This window comes from Xyrauchen texanus, chromosome 38, assembly GCF_025860055.1.
Source record: "Xyrauchen texanus isolate HMW12.3.18 chromosome 38, RBS_HiC_50CHRs, whole genome shotgun sequence".
In the NCBI taxonomy this organism is placed as follows: domain Eukaryota; kingdom Metazoa; phylum Chordata; class Actinopteri; order Cypriniformes; family Catostomidae; genus Xyrauchen; species Xyrauchen texanus.
The window spans coordinates 34361909-34386648 of NC_068313.1; the positions used below are offsets into that span (position 1 = coordinate 34361909).

A 24740-nucleotide genomic window follows, 5' to 3' on the forward strand; every position below is an offset into this window, starting at 1 on the left:
AAAAATATGTGATAATATTTCTTTGTTTTAAGCTCTAAAAATCCTAAAACTTTGAGATTTTTACATTTAAACCTGCAAATAAACAGATATTTAATCCCCACTGTATATAAACAAGCTTAAACATTAAAAACGTATGCTAATACATACACACATCTGACATACACATTAACGCTTGAACATGTGAGACAAAGCATGTTTGCAACACAACAAGTGCAACATTACATTTGAATGCACAGTCACGCTCCACACATGCACTTAGACCGGATGAGATTCAGTACGTGAGCATCTGATGTAGACAGAAACACCAGGGTGCAGAAGTCAGACAAACTGTGTGTGTGTGTGTGTGTGTGTGTGTGTGTGTGTGTGTGTGTGTTACTGCATTCAGTATATGAGAGGTACAATGGAGTAAATGTCCACATCATTATGATTTTTTTGTTGTTGTTGCATTGTGACATTATTTTCATGATGATCAAAGACCCCATGCAATTGCTTGACAAGCATGTTGATGTATATCCTATTGAAAAGAACGCACGCGCACGCACGCACGCACGCACGCGCGCACACACACACACACACACACACTAGAGAGACAGTGTAACAACTTCACAATTATCACAATGTTACCATTGGCCAGGCCGATTAATCAGCCAATATTTGACTATTGTAAGATAATATGCATCTATTGCTACCCAAGCCCGCATGACCGATTAACAGATGATGTAGTTCCAATTATTCCAAAATCTACTGACAACCTTCTCAATGCAACTGATGATGCATACTGTAATTTTTTTGTTTAGAAATATTTTTGTGTATTTTTAAAGAAAATGGTGTTTATTTCTGCAATTCTATTTTGCTAATGTATTATAAGTATATTCTCTCTAGACAGGGGCATCAGTGTCTGCCATCCCCCCCAAAAAACAGAGTAACTGAGTAACAGCACAATCTATGAAAAATAACATTATTAATCATTACAGATTAACAACGTAATAATAAGGAATAGTTTACAGAAAAATGGGAATTTTTTCACCCTCATGTTGCTCAAAACCGATATAAGTTATCCCTTAAATAATTGAGCCGATGACGTTTATATATAAATATTAAATAATAATAATATGTTTTATTTATATTGTGCCTTTCTAAAACTCAAGGTCGCTTCACAATATTTAAACACAATAAATAGTTACATTTAAATAATTGTACATTTACAGTCATTTATATTCTAAATATAATCATTCCGATGCACCAGATGGACGCTGCTTTAGTTGATCGTCTCACTTTAATTGTGTTGTGTCATAAACATCACTGTGTCAAGTTAAAAGTAGTTTGAAACGTAGAAAAACACGTCTCGTGATCCCTGCATTTTGAATTGCGCTCCTTCCAGCTGTTTTTGAACGCAAAAATGCGTCTTCATCTTGTGCTGTCACAAGTGTCAAGCAGTTCTGAGTCTGAGATCTGAAAGGCATACTACCACTCTTTCTATTTCTGCCATACAGTATATAGATATGGCAAAAAGTAGTAAGAGTAATATGGGTCGTATGGCTTTCCGAACTCAGCCTGAGTGTGGTTTGTTGTCTCCACAGCCGCAGTGGCGGAGCTAGGGGGTGCCCAGGAGTGGCCGTGGCCACCCCACTCGCTATTGCTGTTTTAGTCATTTCTTTGGTAATTTTTGGGCACAATTTAGTTCTTGAGAGGTAAAATCATCTCTGTACAAAGTTAACATGTGTGCACACAAAGGTTGCCCCCCTTCCTGCCTGGCCACCCCTTTGAAAAACTCCTGGCTCCGCCCCTGCACAGCTGGAGTTTCACTTACTGCCCCCTGCTGAAAACAGATGGTACTTCAAGCTTAAATTGCTCCTCTGAAATATTTCTTATTAAGGTCCGGGGACATGATTTATTGTGTTCATTATTTTAACAGATTTATTTAAATTTGTTCAATTGTCAGCCCTATATATTATTTGTTAATTTATCTCTGCTTATCTTTTGTATGAGAAGGCATACGAGCTGGAAAACAGAAATTATGGGCAAAACATCCCTATGTTTCTAGTAACAATAAAATTGAGGAAATAGACCAAAATATTTCAAATAAGATTAAAAGAGGGAAACTCCAACCCAAAGATTCAAAGATTCAAAGATCAGAGGTCACTGCAGTGTGACCTTTTTATTTCCTGACAAGGAAAGATGAGCTGATTCATCATTCTGTAAAACTTGGAATATCAGGCCCTCTGACGCTTTGATTGTCTTAATTCAGCGGAAATATATTCCGTATCAAAACGCTCCGCACGTGGCACACTGCTGGCATCGACTGGTCAAGTGCTTGGAAAAGCAACACAAATACCCAAAACTACAGAGGCCCAGAGAGGCCAAGGTTTGTTTATTTTTCTGTCTTATCTTCAGACCATTAATCATTGTCTTAGTCGCAAGATAACAAAAGTTGCAACTTGCATAATTTTGGAACGTCGACTTTCTAATCCATCATCTTGGTTGGAAGACTTTCAAATGAGATGGAAGAGTGTTATTAGATTTAGAATGAAAATATAGTTTACTGTCCCTTTAAAGAATTCTTTTTGATCACAAAATATGTTGCAAAAACTGATTTTCTTATCTAGACAGTTCAAGAAAGTAATACATGGTCTCAAGATCATAGTTAATGAGAAAATAATATTGCATGGTCTTTCGGCTTCCATTCATAACAGACCCCCTTCACTGCACCTTCTGCTCTTATTGTTTTTGTTGAAAAGGAAAAACCTCATTTGTTTCTCTGAACAAGTGAATGTTTTGTAGAAGCTCTCAAGTATTTCATATCTGTGTGTTTGTGTCACAGTGGTAACTCTTTACTCTACTCTGGGAGGTCCTGCGATTATTCATGGACTCAATGAAGCTGAAGTTTCCTATATTATCACCAGCAAAGAACTTCTGGAAACCAAACTCAAGGTGATCAGACACTGCTGTTATTTCTGCGGTCAAAACAGATTATAAGTAAACTGGAAAACCTAAAAATGAAAAATGCTTAATGTGGTAATAATCTGAATTAACATTTAAATGTACTGGTTCTACATGCATCAAAAATATAGGGAAGTAAAAGGGATTCATGGAAAGGAGGTGGCGAGAACCGGCTTGACGATATAAATAATAGTTTAAAATGAAACTGAAACAGAAAGACAAACACACAAAGGTGTCGGACAGCTGCTCGTAAATCTCTCTCTCTCTCGCACTGCAGTCTCCAGTCGGCCTTTATCCCTCTCGGAGGCTTGATTAGCCTGATTAGGGGCCGGGTGTGCAGCATCATGTCCCGGCCCAGCCCTGCACCCTGTCACAGGGGCCATTCACCCTGAACAGGTTTTTGCATGTGAACATGCACTAGATGGACGTCTTTGCATGTGAACATGCACTAGATAGACGTCTTTGCATGTGAACATGCACTAGATAGACGTCTTTGCATGTGAACATGCACTAGATAGACGTCTTTGCATGTGAACATGCACTAGATGGACGTCTTTGCATGTGAACATGCACTAGATGGACGTCTTTGCATGTGAACATGCACTAGATGGAAGTCTTTGCATGTGAACATGCACTAGATGGACGTTTTTGATGTGTCTTAAAACTGGACAAAAAGAGTGAGACTATATACTATAGTAAAATAATAGTGTGTATGCTTTCGCAAACTCAAATGACTTCTGTGAATCACAAATGTTTTTGTCAATGGGGTCAAAAGAGTTTCAAGCTCCAAAAAAGGACATAAGTCAGCATTAAAGTAATATATAGGACTGAGTGGTTTAATCCATGTCTTCTGAAGCAATAAGATTGGTTGTATCATGCACGTGTCAGTTGAGCATCAAGTTCGAGGACAGCTAAACAAACCTCTTGTACATGCAAAGGAGAGCTGGGTGGAAGGGAAGCGTTTTGATGAATAAGAGCAGATTTATTTTGTTGTTTCTCACTCAAACTGATCGTATCACTTCAGAAGACTTAAAGAATTAAACCATTTGAGTCGTATGGATTACTTTTATGCTGCCTTTTTGTCCATTTTGAAGCTTGAATGTTTTGGACCCCATTGACTTGCAATGAATGGACAAAAACCCCTAATACATCCTTTAAACTACCTTTCTTTGTGTTCCACAGAAGAAAGTCATATGAGTTTGAGTTGAATGATGAGAGAATTCTCATTTTCCTTTAAGGTAGATGTTATCCTGGAATATGGAATTTTTATTTTATTAATGTTTTTGTCTGTTTGTATTTTTACACACAGGATATTTTGCTGAAGGTTCCAAAGTTACGGCACATTATTGTTGTTGATGATAAACTCAGCGGCTGCTCTGAATACCCTAGAGGCATCAGTGTGCACAGCATGGATGCTGTACAGAGACTGGGGGCCCAGCCTGAGAATGGTGAGCGTGTATTTATCACTTTGTGGGGACCAAATGTCCCCATAAGGATAGTAAAACCCGAAATGTTTGACCTTGTGGGGACATTTTGTCGGTCCCCATGAGGAAAACAGCTTATAAATCATACTAAATTATGTTTTTTGAAAATGTAAAAATGCAGAAAGTTTTCTGTGAGGGTTAGGTTTAGGGGTAGGGTTAGGTTTAGGGGATAGAATATAAAGTTTGTACAGTATAAAAACCATTATGTCTATGGAAAGTCCCCATAAAACATGGAAACACTACATGTGTGTGTGTGTGTGTGTGTGTGTGTGTGTGTGTGTGTGTGTGTGTGTGTGTGTGTGTATGTGTGAGGGCACTTCAGGTCATGTGAATGAGAAATCCCACATCTGTGTCAAATTGAGGCCAGGGTGTCACTGACTTTCTCACTCTCTAGTGTACTTCCTCTTTATAATGCTCTGTGAAGTAAAGAGTAACCCCCTCAACAGCTGGAAGGAACAGTATTTGTCACACACTAGTGGGGAGTACTGATGTGACTATCTTAACTATGTTTTCCAGTAGTGCGACAGTAGCTCTGCAAAACATTGTGTGAGTGTGTGTGTGTGTGTGTGTGTGTGTGTGTGTGTGAGAGAGATAGAGAGAGAGCGTGTGTGTGTGTGTGTGTGTGTGTGTGTGTGAGTGAGTGAGTGAGAGAGAGTGAGTGAGTGAGTGAGTGAGTGAGTGAGTGTGTGTGTGTGTGTGTGTGTGTGTGTGTGTGAGAGAGAGAGTGAGTGTGTGTGTGTGTGTGTGTGAGTGTGTGAATGTTTGTGTGTGTGTGTGTGAGTGTATATGTATGTGTGTGTGTGTGTGTGTGAGAGAGAGATGAGTGTGTGTGTGTGTGAGAGAGTGTGTGTGTGTGTGTGTGTGTGTGTGTGTGTGAGAGAGAGAGTGTGTTTGTGTGTGTGTGCGTGTGTGTGTGTGCGCGTGTGCATGGGGTTGTGTTTTCTCACACTGCCTCAGACTTCACATGACATTGAGTTGATCCTTCTCCTTCAGCTCGACATGACATTTACTCGCTCTCTCTGTTCTGTGTCACCATGCTAATACTAAATCGCATTGTCCGCTAACTCAAAACACGCTCTCACACACAAACGTACACACACTAATTCCCATGTTATGCATTTATGGTTGTAAAATCTTGTAAAACCTCAAACAGAACACTCGTATTTAAAGCTAAAACGTTCTGTTCTGCTACTTAAACACTACCCCGCCCCCTCTGTCACTCACTTCCTCATAGTTACTCATACAACTTTATTTTCATAGCCACTTTCCCCTTAATAATAAGCATAATAAGTGATATCATTGTTTGCAATAATGAACCCTCCCAGGCTCCAGCCCGTGTGTTATTAATGTGTACATTACTTCACCTCTATATGCTCTGTCTAAATATTTAAGAAAGAAGCGCTTCAAGTAACACTGGCTATAACAAAATGGAATGTAAATAGGAAATATATCTAAACTATCTTTAACTGTTGAGACCCCTTGCCAACTTGGTTCTTTTTACATGATGTCTCGACTCTCAAGTCAGAGTTTACAAGTTCTACCAAGACGTGAGCATTTTTACAAGTCGGAATAATTACGGTCATTTTGACATGGCATGAATGCACCATTGATCACATTACGTAATTTGTTTGTAGTAACTTCAATGCCTGTCTCTCCACAGCGTCAAGGCAAAGACAGCCGCCGTGTGCGTCTGATGTGGCCGTGATAATGTACACCAGTGGCTCTACAGGAATACCGAAAGGAGTCATGATCTCCCACAGCAATATAACTGCAGGAATTACAGGCGTGGCCGAGAGGATTCCCAACCTCGGGTATGGAAACCTATCCGTAGACACACTAGCATCCTGTGATTATATCATGTCATGCCTCTGACTCAACTGTGCATGTGCAGCCATGTGCATTCACATCAGTCAAAATTACATTTGCTGTATTTACTTTGCATTTTTGTTTTTGCAGTGAGAATGACACGTACATTGGTTACCTTCCTTTGGCTCATGTGTTAGAGTTGAGCGCTGAGATCGTTTGTTTGGCTCATGGGTGTAGAATTGGCTACTCTTCCCCACAAACTCTTGCAGACCAGGTGATGCAAACACACTCTCTCATGTTGAACTTTGAAGATGAAAGCACTGCTTAGTGATGTCCCAAATAAGCAACCAAGAGATCGCAACAGTGCCCGTCCACTTTTTCAACTGTCTTGGTTCTGGAAGTACTTTTTCCCATAATTTTTTTGGAGTGTCTGTTTGCACCCCAATAGTCTGGTGGAACCACAGAAATATTCGAAATACTACCTAATAGATGTCGCTGCAGTGGTGTGGGGTGTAAAACCGGTGTGTGAATGTGTACTGTTGTCCTAGCGACCGCAGTTCAAATCCACCTTTTGTCCCACTCTTTTTCCCATCCTATTTCCTCTTTCCACTCTTAATATTTCCTTTAATACTACTTAAAATAGGGGGCCTGGGTAGCTCAGCAAGTAAAGATGCTGAAGTCGAAGTTCGAATCCTAAGCAACCAAATGGCCCGGTTGCTAGGGAGGGTATAGTCACGCTGGGGTAACCTCTTCATGGTTGCTATAATGTGGTTCTCGCTCTCGGTGGGGCGCGTGGTGGGTTGTGCGTGGATGCTGCGGAGAATAGCGTGAGCCTCCACACACACTAGGTCTCTGCAGTAATGCGCTCAACAAGCCATGTGATAATATGCGGTGATTGACGGTCTCAGACGCGGAGGCAACTGAGATTTGTCCACCACCCCGGATTGAGGCGAGTCACTACGCCACCATGAGGACTTAGTGCGCATTGGGAATTGGGCATTCAAAATTGGGGACAAAAGTGGTGAAAAAGAAATACTAAAAATAATAGTTAAAAATGTATATAAATGTTGATTTCATCACAGTGATTTGGTCACGGTGGATGTCAAGGAGTGCTGAGAAGAGTTTGATCCAAAGGCGGGGTCGGTCGATTGCACTCGTTCCCGCGGCCGCGGCCCGGCATCGCTTGTGTGTAGATTGCATCACTGTATGACTTGGTAGAAACCATATTTTCAATAGAGTTAACCATGGTGTGAGTACAGTAATATGGTGATAATATAGTAACAATGGTTAATTTTGTGGTTACTGTAAATGTACAAAACATCAATGGTGAAACCATGGTTACTATAGTAAGGTTAGGTTTAGGGGTAGGGGTTAACATAGTGTGTCTGTCGGATGCTGCAGTGATGCCCATATTCTGTATGTTAGTATTTAAATATGGGTGCAAATAGTATCTGACACTATGTGAACCAGATTGCAATTAGTATCTACCATTATTTGCACATAAATAGCATCTGCCTTATTTTTTTCCATTGATATTTCATAAAATTCTTAATGAACCAAACCAACCAGCACAGAGGTGAATCACAACATTACAAACTTTGATTTGAAGCAACAAAGTATTTAAAAATCGGACAGAAAGACAACGGTACAAGACTGTGTACTTAACGTCTTTCATGTGGGAATGAACTGCAAGACTATTAAAGGAATATTCAATACAAGTTAAGCTCAATCAACAGCATTTGTGGCATAATGTTAATAACCACAAATATTTATTCCGACTCGTCTCTCCTTTTATTTACAAATCAAGGTCACAGTGAGGCACTTACAATGGAAGTCAATGGGGCCAATTTTTTCACTTACATTAACTCTTCTATTAAAACATGTATTATTTGAGCTTTAATGTTGTATAAAATGACATTTTTACAGTCATTTTAGTATTTAGGATTTGTTGACATTACATCGTCATGGTTACGAGGATGTAAAATTGGCTATAACTTTACAACAGGAAAGGTTAGCAGGTGATTTTATCACTCTAAAATCATGTTTAGATGCAAGTCATTTACGTCTTGTGGCTAAACTTTTGAAACCGTGAGTATTTTAACATATAAAATTGGCCCCCATTCACTCCCATTGTAAGTGCCTCACTGTCATCCACATTTTTGCTTTGTAGGGAAGGAGGAATTGAAATAAAAAGTAAGAGTTGAAATAAATTTTATCAATATTATGCTGCAAATGTTGTCGATTGAGCTTTACTTATATTGAGTGTGGAACATTTAAGCAATGTGAATGACATAATAAAATAAAAAATGATGAAAAAATATAAAACTATTGATTTGAAGTTGTTAATTATAATTATAGAAACAATGCATTTGATGTTAATTTAAAATATGTAGATATATACAAATATGTTTGAGAGTTTGAGAATATATAAGTAGAGAGAGAGCAAGTGGGAAGTTTGCTCCAGAGCTCTTTTGGTGCACTTTTTTTGACACAATTTCATGAAGTTTAAATAAAGCAGACTGCAATGGCTTCAACAGAAGCATATACCATCAATTAACAGTCTCTGAGCTCACGGTTAGTCTCTCTCTTATGAGTTATTGTAAATAATCCATTTCCTAACAGAAAACATTATGGGATTTTTGCCTCCAGAACCAGACTGTTGTGCTCTATTAAGAACTCGGGACATTATATCATGCTCTGTGATGTAAAAATTGAGCATTTAATGTCAGATGATGTCACAATGGAAAATGCTAGTACATTGGGGACCAGATGATGGAAAACACAATTCATGAACTGAATTTTACAGATATGTTTGAGGCTTTTAATACATTGTCTTTTCTTTGTTTTTACTTTATAGTCAACAAAGATAAAGAAGGGAAGCAAAGGAGACACTACAGTCCTGCAGCCGACTCTAATGGCAGCAGTGCCAGTAAGACTGAATCTCTCTCTCTCTCTCTCTCTCTCTCTCTCTCTCTCTCTCTCTCTCTCTGGGGTTGAATGTCAGCAAATGTGATTGTCCAGAACAATTAAAATCTGTAAACAGAACGTGAGAAAGCCCAGTGTAGCTATCCTTTTGACACACACACAAACTTTAGATACACAATTATTATGTTTAATTTCAAGTTTGTTTGTTTTTTGTCAGAGGATAATGTAAATGTATAAGCACACATACAGACACTGTATTGGAGCGGTTGTGAAGTGGAAGTCCCATTGGAACGATAGTGAAACAGCACAGCAAACTTGCATAAACACAGCAGTTGACATGGATAGTGGGAGAACATCAGAGTAATCTTGAGGGAACGTTGAACAAATATTCAGAAAGCTTTTCCAACCTTCCATCTCACTGAATGGAAAATGTAAGAAGTAACTCGATTAGAAAGTGTCCTCTTTCCTTACAAAAAAATGCTGTGGTAGTCTCATGGTACAGTTATGGTATAAAATGGAAATACTATGGTACTGAATGATCGCTATATTTAATACCATGGCATTTTCATGATACTTCAAGGTCTTTAAATGAAAATCAAGGGACACCAAAAACGTGGTATTACCATAGTACATGTCCATAAAACATGGTACTTGAATGGTACATGTCCATAAAACATGGTATTACCATGGTAAATGTCCATTAAACATGGTACTTGAATGTACATATCCATAAAACATGGTATTACAATGGTACTTGTCTATGAAACATGGCATTTGAATGGTACATGTTGAAAAAACATGGTATTACCATGGTACATGTCCATAAAACATGGTATTACCATGGTACTTGTCTATGAAACATGGCATTTGAATGGTACATGTCCATAAAACATGGTACTTGAATGGTACATGTCCATAAAACATGGTATTACCATAGTACTTGTCAATAAAACATGGTATTACCATGGTACTTGTCTATAAAACATGGCATTTGAATGGTACATGTCCATAAAACATGGTATTACCATGGTAAATGTCCATTAAACATGGCATTTGAATGGTACATGTCGAAAAAACATGGTATTACCATGGTAAATGTCCATTAAACATGGTACATGTCCATAAAAAATGGTATTACCATGGTACTTGACTATAAAACATGGTATTACCATGGTACATGTCCATAAAACATGGTATTACCATGGTACTTGTCTATGAAACATGGCATTTGAATGGTACATGTCCATAAAACATGGTATTACCATGGTACATGTCCATAAAACATGGTATTACCATGGTACTTGTCTATGAAACATGGCATTTGAATGGTACATGTCCATAAAACATGGTATTACCATGGTACATGTCCATAAAACATGGTATTACCATAGTACTTGTCTATGAAACATGGTATTACCATAGTACTTGTCCATAAAACATGGTATTACCATAGTACATGTCCATAAAACATGGTATTACCATAGTACTTGTCCATAAAACATGGTATTACCATAGTACTTGTCCATAAAACATGGTATTACCATAGTACATGTCCATAAAACATGGTATTACCATAGTACATGTCCATAAAACATGGTATTACCATAGTACTTGTCCATAAAACATGGTATTACCATAGTACTTGTCCATAAAACATGGTATTACCATAGTACATGTCCATAAAACATGGTATTACCATAGTACTTGTCCATAAAACATGGTATTACCATAGTACATGTCCATAAAACATGGTATTACCATAGTACTTGTCCATAAAACATGGTATTACCATAGTACATGTCCATAAAACATGGTATTACCATAGTACTTGTCCATAAAACATGGTATTACCATGGTATATGTCCATTAAACATGCTATTTGAATGGTACATGTCCGTAAAACATGGTATTATCATAGTACTTGTCTATGAAACATGCTATTTGAATGGTACATGTCCGAAAAACATGGTATTATCCTGGCAAATGTCTATAAAACATGATATTTCCATGGTACATGCCCCAAAACATGGAATTACCATAGTACATGTCCATAATGCATGGCATATGAATGGTACATTTCCAAAAACATGGTGTTGATATTTTCATCCTTGGTCCTGTCATTAAGGTTAATATGGATCAAAAAATAAATCTACTCAACAAAATGAGTCTGTAACAAATAAGGATACCCAAGAGGTAAAAGGAAGGTTGAAATTAAAAGTAATAAACTTTTTCATTTTCATGTTATATTTGAACATATTCATCATAGATTAGATGTTGAATACTCTACGTTAAGATCCGGACACAAAAATTGTGCATCACATGGACTCATTACCCAAAATATGTGTGATTTAGTGTGCTTCAGAGAAATTGCACTCCTGTTTACGTATGTAATCAGTTATGCTCATGTATTCTCTCTATCTCTCTGTGTGTAGGAAATAATGGATCGGATCTATAAGAATGTGATGCTGAAATTGGAAGAAATGAGCCTGTTTCGGAGGACTCTATTTTTATTGGCCTACAACTATAAGATGGAACAGATTGCTTTGGGATACACCACCCCACTGTGTGACAAGTATATTCCATTCCTGTCTCTCACACACACACAAACACACACACACACACACACATAACTATGTGTGTTATACACTCATTGCCATACTATCACACACAGTTATTTCCTGAGAATACACACAAAGTTAACTTTTATTATAAATTCACATTTTACTTTTGAAGCTGTGGGCTAGAGGTCACCGTACAGGTTTCTGGTGCTCGCACGGGTAATGCAGGTTCGGGTCTGGCTTGCAACACCTCGATCTTACAATAAACTTTTAAAAGGAAACAAGTTGAAAATGAACAAAACAAATGCACTAAAGTCATTTAAAAACTTTTTTAGCATGTTTATTCTCTCTCTTTCGCTCTTTCTCTAGGCTGGTCTTCCGGAAGGTTCGGGCATTGTTAGGTGGGCGTTTACGGGTGTTATTGTCAGGTGGAGCCCCTCTGTCTGCTGCGACACAGCGGTTCATGAACATTTGTTTCTGCTGTCCGGTGGGTCAAGGTTATGGCCTCACGGAGACCTGCGGCGCTGGAACCATCAGTCAGCGTGAGATTAATACCTTTGCATCAGCACCTTTATCATTTCAAACATTATTATGCAAATTTTTGCATTCTGTTCTTGCGCGCCTGTTAATCTAATAAACATCTGAAATGGTGTTAGAAACACAATAATGATAATTTAAACACTTAAAGGAATAGTTCACCAAAAAAAAAAAAAAGATACAATAATTCTGTTATCATTTACTTTACTTTTTCCTATGGAACACAAATGGGGGTATTTAGCAAAATGTCAAGGTTTTTCTTTTACATACGTGAAAAGTTGATGCTGACCGAAGCTGCGTTCACACTGCCAGCAACACGCAGCGACGAAACGACCTCATCTCATTCATTTTCAATGAGAGCTGCCGAATTCCGGCAACACGAGCGATGGCGACCATTGGCGACCGGATATGGGCGTGTCCAGCAACGCGACAAATTTGAGAAATGTTTAACTTTATGCAATGAAGAGCGACTTTTGGGAGCGACAGCCAATGCAAAAAAAGATGGTAGAGCTCACGTGACCCTAATATTTGAATAGTTATATTAATTGTAAAGAAACAGTGCTGTTTAGACTGCATACACACCACTAGCGACCTAACCGCCACCGTAACTTCAACCGCGACATGCAGCGACAAAGTAGCTGGCAGTGTGAACGCAGCTTTAGGCTGTCAAATTCCAGAAAGGAAGAAAAACGCCATTAAATCACCATAAAAGTGATTCAAAACGCAAACTCAAAACATCACTCAACTACATAGTAATACACATTAGTTTATGTGCAGTTTTATCAGTAGCACTTTACAGTAAGATTGTATTCGTTAGAATTAGTTCATCTTGGTTAATGTTCATTTCAGCATATACTAACACAATTATCTTTAGTCCCTAAAACACTCTTGTGAGTGGAACTACTTTCGTCCACCACGCATTCAGCGTCTTGCTTTGATACAGCCCAATCCTTCGTTGCTAGTTCGAAAACGTCACTTTAGAACTAGTATCGGAGGCTTGTGCTGCTTTTAAGCACTTTTAATGTCTGACAACCAATCAGAATCGAGCATTCGGCAGACCCGGGGTGTAAGAACTAACAATGAACAATAGTATATTTAGAAATTAGCATTAATGCAGATAAAGAAATGCTTTTAAAATCATTGTTAGGTCATAATACCCCATTCTTTGACTAATGTTTACAAGTATAGAACAAATATTTATTAAAAAGTGTTACCGTTTCTTCTCATCGTTGGATCGTTCTCGTGTAGTGTTGTCACGATACCGACATTTCAGGAGTCAATACTAATACCATTAAAATTTCACGATTCTTGATACTAATTTCGATACCACTAAAAAGGTAATATGCTATTGAACGCACTCCCTCGGCCTGTTTAACAAAGTTAAATGTAACTAATAAATTAAAAAAATTGCATGTTTCCTTGAAGATTTAATTCATTCAACTTTAATCAAACGAAAATAGAACAATTACTTTTCAACATAGTATTGCATTTATTTAGTCTAATAAATAAAGATCCTCACAGCTTAATCTAAAACACAAAACTAGTCTTATTCTTGTCAAATAAAATGCTGCAAAACAGAGCATTACTGTACATTATAACATTATTATAAATAAAAATGATTGATAAACTTCTATTCAGTAATGGCACTCATAGACTGTAAAAAAAGATGGCCGACGCCCCTTCGCTCTTTTCCATTGGTGAGAACTGAAGCCGCCAGTGTCCCGATATGGCGCTGACATCTTGGGACTTGAGTCTGTGCAGTTGCGATTTCGGGACCAGACCTGCGCAGTAGTGAGCAGGAAGTAAAGCCGCGAAATCAAGGCCCCGCCCTCACTCTCGCTGAATCAATCGCGAGCACACGCCCCTGCACTTTTGACTTTTGACTTATGACGGTGTGAAATAATTAATTATAGAAATTTAGATATTACATTTAAAGCTCCAATCTCCTCAGTCCTCCGAAGATCCCGAAAAAAATTCCGTTGGTGCTTCAGTGACTACTTCGCTCAGAGAACCTGTCAATCACAGCTGTCAATCATGATGTCACAGCAGTGTTTTTATAGCATCACATAACTAAAAACAAACTTATTTTGAAAACAAACACTTGAAATGACATCAACGTGATAGAAACGACAGTAAATGACAGAAACTATCTTTGGAAAAAAGATATGTGAAGTGTAATTTAATAGTTTAGTTGGTCTCACGTCCCGTTGAATAACATGGGGAGGCGGGGTTTATGACCTATACTAGGACCAGCCACTGGGGGGCGATCGAGACGTTTTGGCTTCACTTTTTGGCACTCTTGATGGCACTCTTGCTTGTGAGATATTTGCTTAATTATGATGATAATTATTATTATTACTATTAAAATTAAATATTATTATTGTCACAATTTCTTCAATTCTCCCGACAAGCTTTTATTTTGACATTAAGTTTTTCCGTTCTGTGTATTTGATGGTAGTTTCGCACGTCCTGTTGGTTATATATAATTATATAGTCTGCAGGCACTGCGTGCATTACAGTAAATGTGAGCTCTCTACTGCAACAAAGATAGCGTGTGATGCTCAAATGTGTTTTGATCAGTCTGTGTTTTCATCTTATAAGCAGCTTCACACATTCACGTCATTGCTGAAGCGTGCAGCGCATGCAGACTGTATTTAATTAATTAAATTGGTGGTTTAATAATCACATCATTTAATAAGTGTAAAAGGAGTAACGGCTCATGCACAAAAGTGTGTGGACATTTGAAAGCAAACGTCTGTAAAAAAAAAAATAAAAAAGCAAAAATCAAGCTTCCAGTGAGGCACTTACAATGGAAGTGAATGGGGGCCAATTTTTTGGAGGGTTTAAAAGCAGAAATGTGGAGATGATAATTTTTCTAAAAGCACTTACATTAATTGTTCTTTTACAACTCATTTATTATGTGAGCTGTAAAGTTGTTAAAATCGTAATTTTGATAGTTGTTTGAGGATTTTAGGTTTTGTTGAGATTACGTCGTCATGGCAACGAAGACGTATAATTGCCTATAACTTTATACAGAAAGTGCAAGCAAGTGATTTTATCACACTAAAATCATGTTTACATGCATATTGTTCATGTCTTGTGGCTATACTTTTGAAACAGTGAATATTTTTTGTAACGTTCAAAATTTGGCCCCTATTTACTTCCATTGTATGTGCCACACTCTAACCCAGAAAAGGAGTCGAAACAAATTTTTGTGGTAATCAGTATTATGCTACAAATGCTATTGATTGAGCTTAACTTGTATTACGTTCCTTTAATATGAAAACACACTGTACACATACAAAATTATGATGGCAGGTCATCATTAGAGACATTAACGACAGTCCAGTCAAATTAAACAAGGTCACTGACACCCACGGCTAATGTCAAAACTCCATGTTCTGTTTCTCAACAAGAAAACATTTGTGAGCATTTGTGGAGGACAGAAAGTTGCCTGGTAAAATGATTGAGGTTTATGTTCTCAGAGGAATCAGTGGTGGAAGAGTTCAAGCAGATGGTGACTTTAATCGAAGAAACCGATTCAGTCATCTGTTTTTTTTCTGCAGTGGAATAAATTACATAACAGTGCCCTTTCAGCAAAGCACATATTGTTTTAAGTGATCTTATTGTCTGTGTGTGTGTGTAGTTTGGGATTACAGTACAGGGAGAGTTGGCGCTCCTCTGGTTTGCTGTGAAATTCAACTGAAGGACTGGATAGAGGGTCAGTATAATACACACACACACTCACATTTATCTGTGCTTGTAAAAACACTGTCACAGACGTTTATCTATCCATCAAGCTAGGAGTGGACGACGATCATTTATAACAGCAAAGAGGCTGAACATAATAACAGAAAAGAGAGAAAGATAAAAAAGGAGTAGTTATGATCATTTACAACCTTGTAAGGAAATTCAACACCGTTTTGCAAATAATACACCGTAACTTCACATTTGTTATATGAAAACATATTAACAAGACATGAATTACGTAGTCCATATTTATTATTTAGAAACAACAACATGCCAAAACATTTAGATGATTATAATTATAGCAATAAGCTACAGTGCACCATACATTACAGTGATTTTACCACAGCAAGTGGTGGTGTTTAGTGGCAAAAGCAATAAACTCGACAATTATATATATATATATATATATATATATATAATTAACTACTTCAGCGCATATGTTACTGTACAGTAGTTCTGTCTAGTAAGGTTTATGTGGCTAAGAACATTTCTACAGTTTAACTCTGTACAGTCTAGTCTTTTCCGCTGCTTTATGACATCACAAACAATGCATTCTGTATCCAGGTGGGTATCGGTCCACAGACAAGCCCTGCCCACGAGGAGAGATTCTGATTGGTGGCTCCAATGTAACCATGGGTTACTACAAGAAAAAGGAGAAGAACTGTGACGATTTCTTTGTGGACAAGAAAGGCCAGCGATGGTTCTGCACCGGAGACATCGGGGAGTTTCATGGAGACGGCTGCCTGAAGATTATTGGTGAGAGAGCAAGACTGATAAAGAGATATAGGGCAGAACACCGTAAAGAAAGATTTGTCAGAAGTGACTGAATGGAACTTCCATCTTCATTACGATAACATGTTTTACTACTGTACTTCCTGTAAATGACACCTATCACTGTTGACTTATTCCTGTAAAGCCAGCGATAAGAACTAAAAGCAAGCAGATAACAGTGTGCAACCAGCAGGGAGAGAAAGGGCAACTTCCTGTCCCACAAACAAGAGATTGAATCTGCTAATTTGTATATTTGTGTTTTTGTATGTGTGTGTGTATTAGACCGAAAGAAAGACCTGGTGAAGCTACAGGCAGGAGAATACGTGTCTCTGGGAAAGGTGGAGGCCTTCTTGAAAAACTGCCCTCTCATTGATAACATCTGTGCATATGCCAACAGGTGCCAATTGAAAGCGCAATCTGCACCTACACCAATCAAAACAACAACAACCTTACTAACAAGTGTCTTCGAAGCCATTCATATCGAAAGTGTTCTTATGCTAAAAAATTGAGACAGTGCAAAGCTTCTCAAAACATGTTTTGACATAAATGTTGACATACTTTTTAAATGAATGCGGTGTCTAAAATGTGTGATGCTGAAAAAAACAGCAAGATGTGGCACAATGGGCAAAGATATCCGTCTAGCACGTTTACACAGAAAAACTATTGTAAACTGGCATGGACAGACTTGAAATAAAGCACACTCTACACATACACCAACCAAAACACACCTTTAACAGCAACCTTAGTAACAAGTACCTTAGGGGCTGTTCATACCATATGCGTCCTTGCGCTTCAAATGAAACCAAATGCAGGTGTCTTGAGGTCGGCTTTTTAACCTGACTGGGCATATCAAAAAAATTCTGTGCTTCTGCAGAACACCATCCATCCATCCATCCATCTTCAACCGCTTATTCGAAGTCGGGTCGCGGGGGCAGCAGCTACAGCAGGGGGCCCCAAACTTCCCTATCCCGAGCCACATTAACCAGCTCTGACTGGGGGACCCCGAGGCGTTCCCAGGCCAGTGTGGAGATGTAATCTCTCCACCTAGTCCTGGGTCTTCCCTGAGGCCTCCTCCCAGCTGGACGTGACTGAAACACCTCCCTAGGGAGGCGGCCAGGGGGCATCCTTACCAGATGCCCAAACCACCTCAACTGGCTTCTTTCGACGCAAAGGAGCAGCGGCTCTACTCCGAGCTCCTCACGGATGACTGAGCTCCTCACCCTATCTCTACGGGAGAAGCCCGCCACCCTTCTGAGGAAACCCATTTCGGCCGCTTGTACTCGCGACCTAGTTCTTTCGGTCATGACCCAGCCTTCATGACCATAGGTGAGGGTAGGAACAAAAATTGACCGGTAGATTGAGAGCTTTGCCTTCCGGCTCAGTTCTCTTTTCGTGTCAACGGCGCAATAGAGCGAGTGCAATACCGCCCCCGCTGCCCCGATTCTCTGGCCAACCTCCCGCTCCATTGTCCCCTCACTCGTGAATAAGACCCTGAGGTACTTGAACTCCTTCACTTGGGGCAATACCTCCTTCCCTACCCGGATTACGTACTCCATCGGTTACCTGCTGAGAACCATGGCCTCAGATTTACATTTACATTTTATGCATTTGGCAGACACTTTTATCCAAAGCGACTTACAGTGCACTTATTACAGGGACAATCCCCCCGGAGCAACCTGGAGTTAAGTGCCTTGCTCAAGGGCCCAACAGTGGCATCTTGGTGGTGCTGGAGCTTGAACCCCCGACCTTCTGGTCAGTAACCCTGAGCCTCAACCACTGAGCCACCACTGCCCCATTTAGACAAAACATGCGCAACACACTGGGAAAAAAAAACTGCATGACGGGCACAACTGTTAAAGATATCCGTCCAGCTCATGTTTGCATAGAAAAACACCAAAGCGTGATTTACACCTACCAAAACACCACCATCAACAACAACTAACTAACTAGTGTCATAAAGGCCGTTGACACCCAATGCCTTATTGTGCTTAAAGCTTGACCCAGCGTAGTGGATAGAACAGAATGCAGTTCTCAAAACGCATCTTTTTAACTTCACAGGGTGTTTAAAAATATGCTGTGCTCCTGCGCAAGACACTGAAAAAACAGCATGATGTGGCACAACAGTCAAGGATGTCTGTCTAGCTCATGTTTGCTTATAAAAACGATTGAAAAACAGTGCGGATGCGAAAAACACAAAGGACGATTTACACCTACATCAACCAAAACACCTTTAGCAACTACCTAACTAACATGTTCTGGTGCTTTAAAAAAGCTATACGTTGTGCAACATATAGAACAGTATGCAGATGTCATGTCTACAGAACACGGCGCTCTGTGAGATGCTGGAAAAACTGTGAGACACTGTGAGACACAGCACAGCGGGCAAAAACAGCCATCTAGCACGTTTACACTGGAAAACTATTGAAAAATACGATAATAATATGAGATGGATGCAAAATACACAAAGCACAATCTACAACTTAGAGGTTGACAATATCTCGGTTTGACCAATTCATCGGTGCCGATAGCTGCTTTTTGGAACTATCGTTATTGGCAAAAACCTATGCCGATATTTTCCGTAATTTCAAAATAAGAGTGTTTTTCAAGCTTGTTTATACTTAAAATCCCGCTTTATGCACCAAATAATTGGTTTCTGGTTATTTTTAGGATTTTGGCTGAACAATAAACTGCATCTGGGATTTTATTAATTTTTTAGACTCTTTGTCTGTGCCCGTCATATCATGGAAAGAATAAGAATTATAAAAAAAATCTATTTTAAAAACTATCAGCCAATTTATCAGTTATCGGCCTTTCCCACCACCTTAGTTATCTGTATGAGCAAAATCTACTATTGGTCGACCTCTACCACAACCTACACCAATCAAAACACCTTCAACAGCCTTACTAACATGTGCCTTAGGGGCTTTTTGACACCGAATACCTTCTTCATGTGCTACAAAACTAGATGCAGCACAACTTGCAAAGATGTCCGTCTAGCGCATGTTTATATAGAAAAAGTTGAAAAACAGCGATGTAATAGTTACTTATACTTACAATTATCTCTTCTACTCTTCTATCTTTAATCATGCCATCCACTTGTCAAAGTATTTTAACATTGAAAATATTGATCACATTCAGAAATATCCTAAAATATAGCTGTTAGCTAAACCATTTGTTTTTACCAGCCATGATCAATTGACCGTATCAGATCGTATTTAATCCCTCCTCTTCCTGTTTTCCAGTGATGAGTCTTTTGTAATTGGCTTCGTGGTACCCAATCAGAAGCAGCTCCAGGCGCTGGCAGAGAGGATGTGTGTCAGAGGTTCGTGGGAGGAGCTTTGTAACAACCCTGTCATTGAGAAGGAGGTGCTTAAGGTCATCACAGACGCAGCACTGACAGGTGACCCATGATCTAATTGGGTGATTCTAATGAAACCAGTGAAGAAAATATTCTTGTCCTTTTTTTTTTGTCCAAAATCAAAAGAAACCAAATATATTTTTCATATTGAAAATAAAGCCTATTTTTATGGCCATAAAGATTTTTTATAACACTTGCGCAAATTTTACCACCCAATTTTCGTTGTAATGCAAAACAAGATGGTCATTAAGATATTTTCATTACCGCAATGTGGAAAATGTTTTAATAAATGTATACATCCTCATAGTATCCCTTGGTACGGCCTTTCATTTTCACTGATTGTCATTTTAAAATATCATTGTACATCAGCATCTTTTTAGCTGCAAGAGAGAATCATCATTGAAAACAAATGGGAATACTAAAAGTAACATTTCCGGATGTGTTACGGTAATGAGAATTCGGGGGTAAAATGTGCTTAAGTGTTCTGACAATAATGTCACAATGCAAATTATCTTAATGGTCCTAAATATAGGCCCCAATATCTTAATGCAAAACATATCTTTGTATTGATTTGGGGGTAAATATGACCAGGAAACATTCTTGATTGGTTTGGTGAGAATCGTCCGACCAATCGCAGAAAACGAAGAACCAATTTAAATTTTGAATGTACTTGATAATTATCCAACGGCCCAATCAAAAGCAATATGCAACATTGCAGAAGAGATCTGATCACACCTACCTGCGCAAAATGGAAAACGAAATTGCTGCAAAAAGCAACACAATCACAGCCAATAAAAACGCCTTTAATGTTAATGTGGGCGGGGCTACCTAGTGCCACGTGACAGAAATGAAAACCATGCCAACGATAAAATTTTGTTCATTGCTTGTCTCGTGCTTGCTTTTGACAAGAAATACACAGGTCAAGATAAATATTTTATTATGACGTGATTTCATTTGTCTCAAATCAAAGAACTATAATGACATCTTCTGCACCACAATATATCTTATTCAGCATAGCGCCACATTTGATTTTTTTTTTGGCGGCAGATTTTATAAGGTTGTATAGATTTGTATAAAGGTCCTCTGATTAAAAAAATTATTATTCTCCCAATTTGGAATGCCCAATTTCCAATGTGCTTTTTAAGTCCTTGTGGTCACGTAGAGCACGTCTAGATCGCGTTGCCATAGAGACATAACGCTTGTGGAGGCTTCACGCCATCCACCGCGGCATCCGCGCTCAACTCACCATGCGCCCTACCGAGAATGAACCACATTATAGCGACCACGAGGAGGTTACCCCATGTGACTCTACCCTCCCTAGCAACCGGGCCAAATTGGTTGCTTAGGAGACCTGGCTGGAGTCACTCATCACATGCTGGGATTCAAACTCCAAGGGTGGTAGCCAGCATCTTTACCACTGAACTACCCAGGCCCCCTCTGATTTTAAAATGTTTACGTTTCGTCAGCCTGTCTACAATCGATTGTAGAGACTGTAAAGGCCTTATCACACCAAATGTGATGCAGAAGAATGGCCTTTTCATTGTTAGCACATTCACGCCTAGAGGGAAGATAGGGAAGTTTTTCGATCAGCTAGTTAAATTGCTGAAAGGTGCTTTGTGCCATCTACCTTACTGGGGTAAAATTGGTTGTCAATTAGCACCAACATTTATAAAGTCGTGAATGAGCTAAAGACGATAACTCGCCTCGCTTTTAATGTGAAAGGGCCAGTCATCGGCGATTCGCCTCCCATAATCGCGTCGCATTTGGTGTGCAAAGGCCTTTACAGTCTCTTCAATCGGATGTAGCCTATCAATGGCTGACGAAACATTACAATTTGAAATTAGATATGATCTAGGACCTTTAAATAGCAGATAAATTATTTCCTTAAAACAAATGGGTGCAAAAACTGCTGCATGATGGCCATAAAATTTTTTTTGTCATTATGGGTTGCAAATGCCCTTTCATATTGATTTAAAGAGCATATTTGATGCATTTAATTATGCAAATGCTGGTCGGCTTGTTTTGTGTGCATGTCTGTATTCGTGTTTCTTGCATTGTCAGAGTTTTATAAAGAGAATATTGGGACATTTCTATCACATAAGTTATATGTAGAGCACTAATAGCAAATTGACCCCAATGTTCAGTAATTTAGTCTCCTATTTTAAACATGACAACAAGGTTTTCTATGCAAAAATCTTTATATATTATACACAATATGTCATATATTTTCACATACATGTCATGCTGTTTTACAACTCTTTAGTTCAGTTCTGATTATAATGGATTTCCGGCCCCTGTGTGTTTAACAGCCCAGTTAGAGCGGTTTGAGATTCCACGTAAGATCTGCTTGAGCGCCGAGCCCTGGACCCCAGAGACCGGCCTGGTGACAGATGCTTTTAAACTCAAACGCAAGGAGCTTAAATCTCACTACCTGACTGACATTGAGCGGATGTACGGTGCCAAGTAGAACCAAATCACTGCTGACTCCAACCAGACGAAACTGTCACTTATCAGGACTGTAAGGAAAGTAACATCTCACCATAGCAGCCTCCAATCAGGATGGAGATTTCTAAGGACGTGTCACAATGTACAAACAAGATGATTTGGCAGTATTTCAAATGATATCCAAAAATGTTCAACAAACAAACCAGCACTACATACCCAGCCATACTGCTATAAATGATGTGAGCTGTCTTGCTTACTTCCTCCAGACTTGTATGAAAAAACCAGACTGCTCTAGGTTGGAAATGTTTAATTGGTTCTGTTTCATATACTATTTGAACAATAGTAGTAGGTATACAGTAAGTAGTGGCCAATGCTTTCACTTAAAGTTTCAGACTATTAAAACTTTGTTTATGACACTTTTTTAAAGTTTTCACCAGCATTTGTCTGTCCAAACAAATCAGGAATTGCTCAAAGCCATGAGACTGACAATGCTGTCAAGTTGTGGGTCGCTTTTTTACTTTTCAATGATCTTTTCATAATTTTAAAGGGATAGTTCCCCCCCCAAATGACAAATCTCTCATCGTTTACTCACTCTCAGGCCGTCCCAGATGTGTATCGCTTTGAGTGACTAGAAAAGCGTTATGTAATTGTAGGGAAATATTATTATTATTATTATTATTAATTCTGCAGAATACAAACGAAGAATTTAGAAGAATATCTCCACTCTGTAGGTCTGTACAATGTAAGTCAATGGTGACCAAAATGTTGATGCTCCAAAAGCACATAAAGGCAGCATAAAAGTAACCAATAAAACTCCTCCAGTCACATTAATACCATTAATGTTGACATCAGCAGTCTCCTTGGCAATTATAATTTCAAGCTTGATTACACTTAGTGGTAGATGGTACATCAAGCACACCAGTAGGAAGAGTAATCGAGCTTGAAATCATGAGCGTGCCTAGAGACTGCAATGGCAAGATGTACAGGAAAAAAGGAATCATATTTTGGTCAGTTTCACACCCATTTCACTTGCATTGAATGGACCAACACACCTGACATATTCTTCAAAGTAAGTCGTACACATGTGGGATGGCATGAGAGTGAGTAAACGATGATAGAAGTTTCATTTTTGGCTGCACTGTCCCTTTAATTTAATACTGAGTGTAAACAGACTTGAGTAGCCAGCATATGCAAATGAACTAGTGATTTGGAATATCATTATATTTAAGCATCATTCTAGTAATTGTTACTGTGATTCGTTTTATTCAAATGTAAGTGTTTATTGGCTGATGCTGAGTATGAAGTTCCTAGCATGTTTGCTGATTGGACGATTCTGTGGCTGACTGTATGTCCTGCTGGACAGGATAATAGATCTACTTTCTTCTATGCGCATTAAACAGTCTGAACTCAGTTGATTTTAAGGATAATGTCAGCTTCTTCTTTGTTAACCCCACAGATCACTATTGCTTCATGATGGTACACTTTAATCAGAACAAGTTAAACTATTTGTTTCATTTAGAAATAAAGAAATCTGTGAGACCAGTTAAGAGTTGTTCAATTCTAGATGATCTCATATGATCTATGAATGACATTTTGGGTGTATGTTTAAGGATCAGGGGCCGGTTGCAAAGTGGCAACATGCTTAGAATTAGGGTTTCTTGCAACTGGGCCTTGGGCCTTTTCAAATCAATGGCAGTTGATAGTGACTTAAAGCTTTAAAAAGGACCAAAGGTATCATCAAATTTATTAGCATAAGAAAGGAGGTCATCTGGGTTTGGAATGACTGGTAATCTGGCACACCGGGCATTTTCCCGGTGGGCCGATGCACTTTGGGGGCCGATCAGGGGGACTGTCCATCGACAGAACGGAGCAGGCCAGTGGGTCGGCCGCAAAACGTTCACGAATGGTTTGCGATAAGCTAAAATGGGCCGCCGCGTTATGCAGAACGGACCACAAAATGGTGCCGTGATATTTCCCCTCCCTCCCACCCCCGCTCAACAGCTTTGGGGCCGAATGCCAAGTAAAATCCCAGGCCGATTTCTCTTCGCAGTCCAGCCCTGGACATAAGGGTGAGTAAATGAATGAATTGGGTAAACTATGGCTTTGACCTGTGATTGTAAAAACACCATAGTCGATATAAATTTAAAATGTGATGCATATGATGGT

The 24740-nt window shown here is 38.9% G+C and overlaps 1 protein-coding gene across 3 annotated transcripts in view; it reads left to right on the top strand.

Annotated features, from left to right (window-relative positions):
• Positions 1–24111, top strand: part of LOC127631882 (fatty acid CoA ligase Acsl3-like) — a 36251-nt gene extending 12140 nt beyond the window's left edge. For all 3 annotated transcript variants that reach the window (XM_052110276.1, XM_052110277.1, XM_052110278.1), the window contains exons 4-15: positions 2822–2931; positions 4250–4388; positions 6085–6235; positions 6381–6504; positions 9088–9159; positions 11588–11727; positions 12083–12255; positions 15897–15971; positions 16565–16756; positions 17054–17168; positions 20014–20171; positions 22439–24111. In XM_052110276.1, the coding sequence (XP_051966236.1) occupies positions 2822–2931; positions 4250–4388; positions 6085–6235; positions 6381–6504; positions 9088–9159; positions 11588–11727; positions 12083–12255; positions 15897–15971; positions 16565–16756; positions 17054–17168; positions 20014–20171; positions 22439–22596 (1607 nt within the window). In that variant the 3' untranslated portion in view covers positions 22597–24111. The remainder of the gene's footprint in view (positions 1–2821; positions 2932–4249; positions 4389–6084; positions 6236–6380; positions 6505–9087; positions 9160–11587; positions 11728–12082; positions 12256–15896; positions 15972–16564; positions 16757–17053; positions 17169–20013; positions 20172–22438) is intronic.
• The last annotated feature ends 629 nt before the right edge of the window (positions 24112–24740 follow it).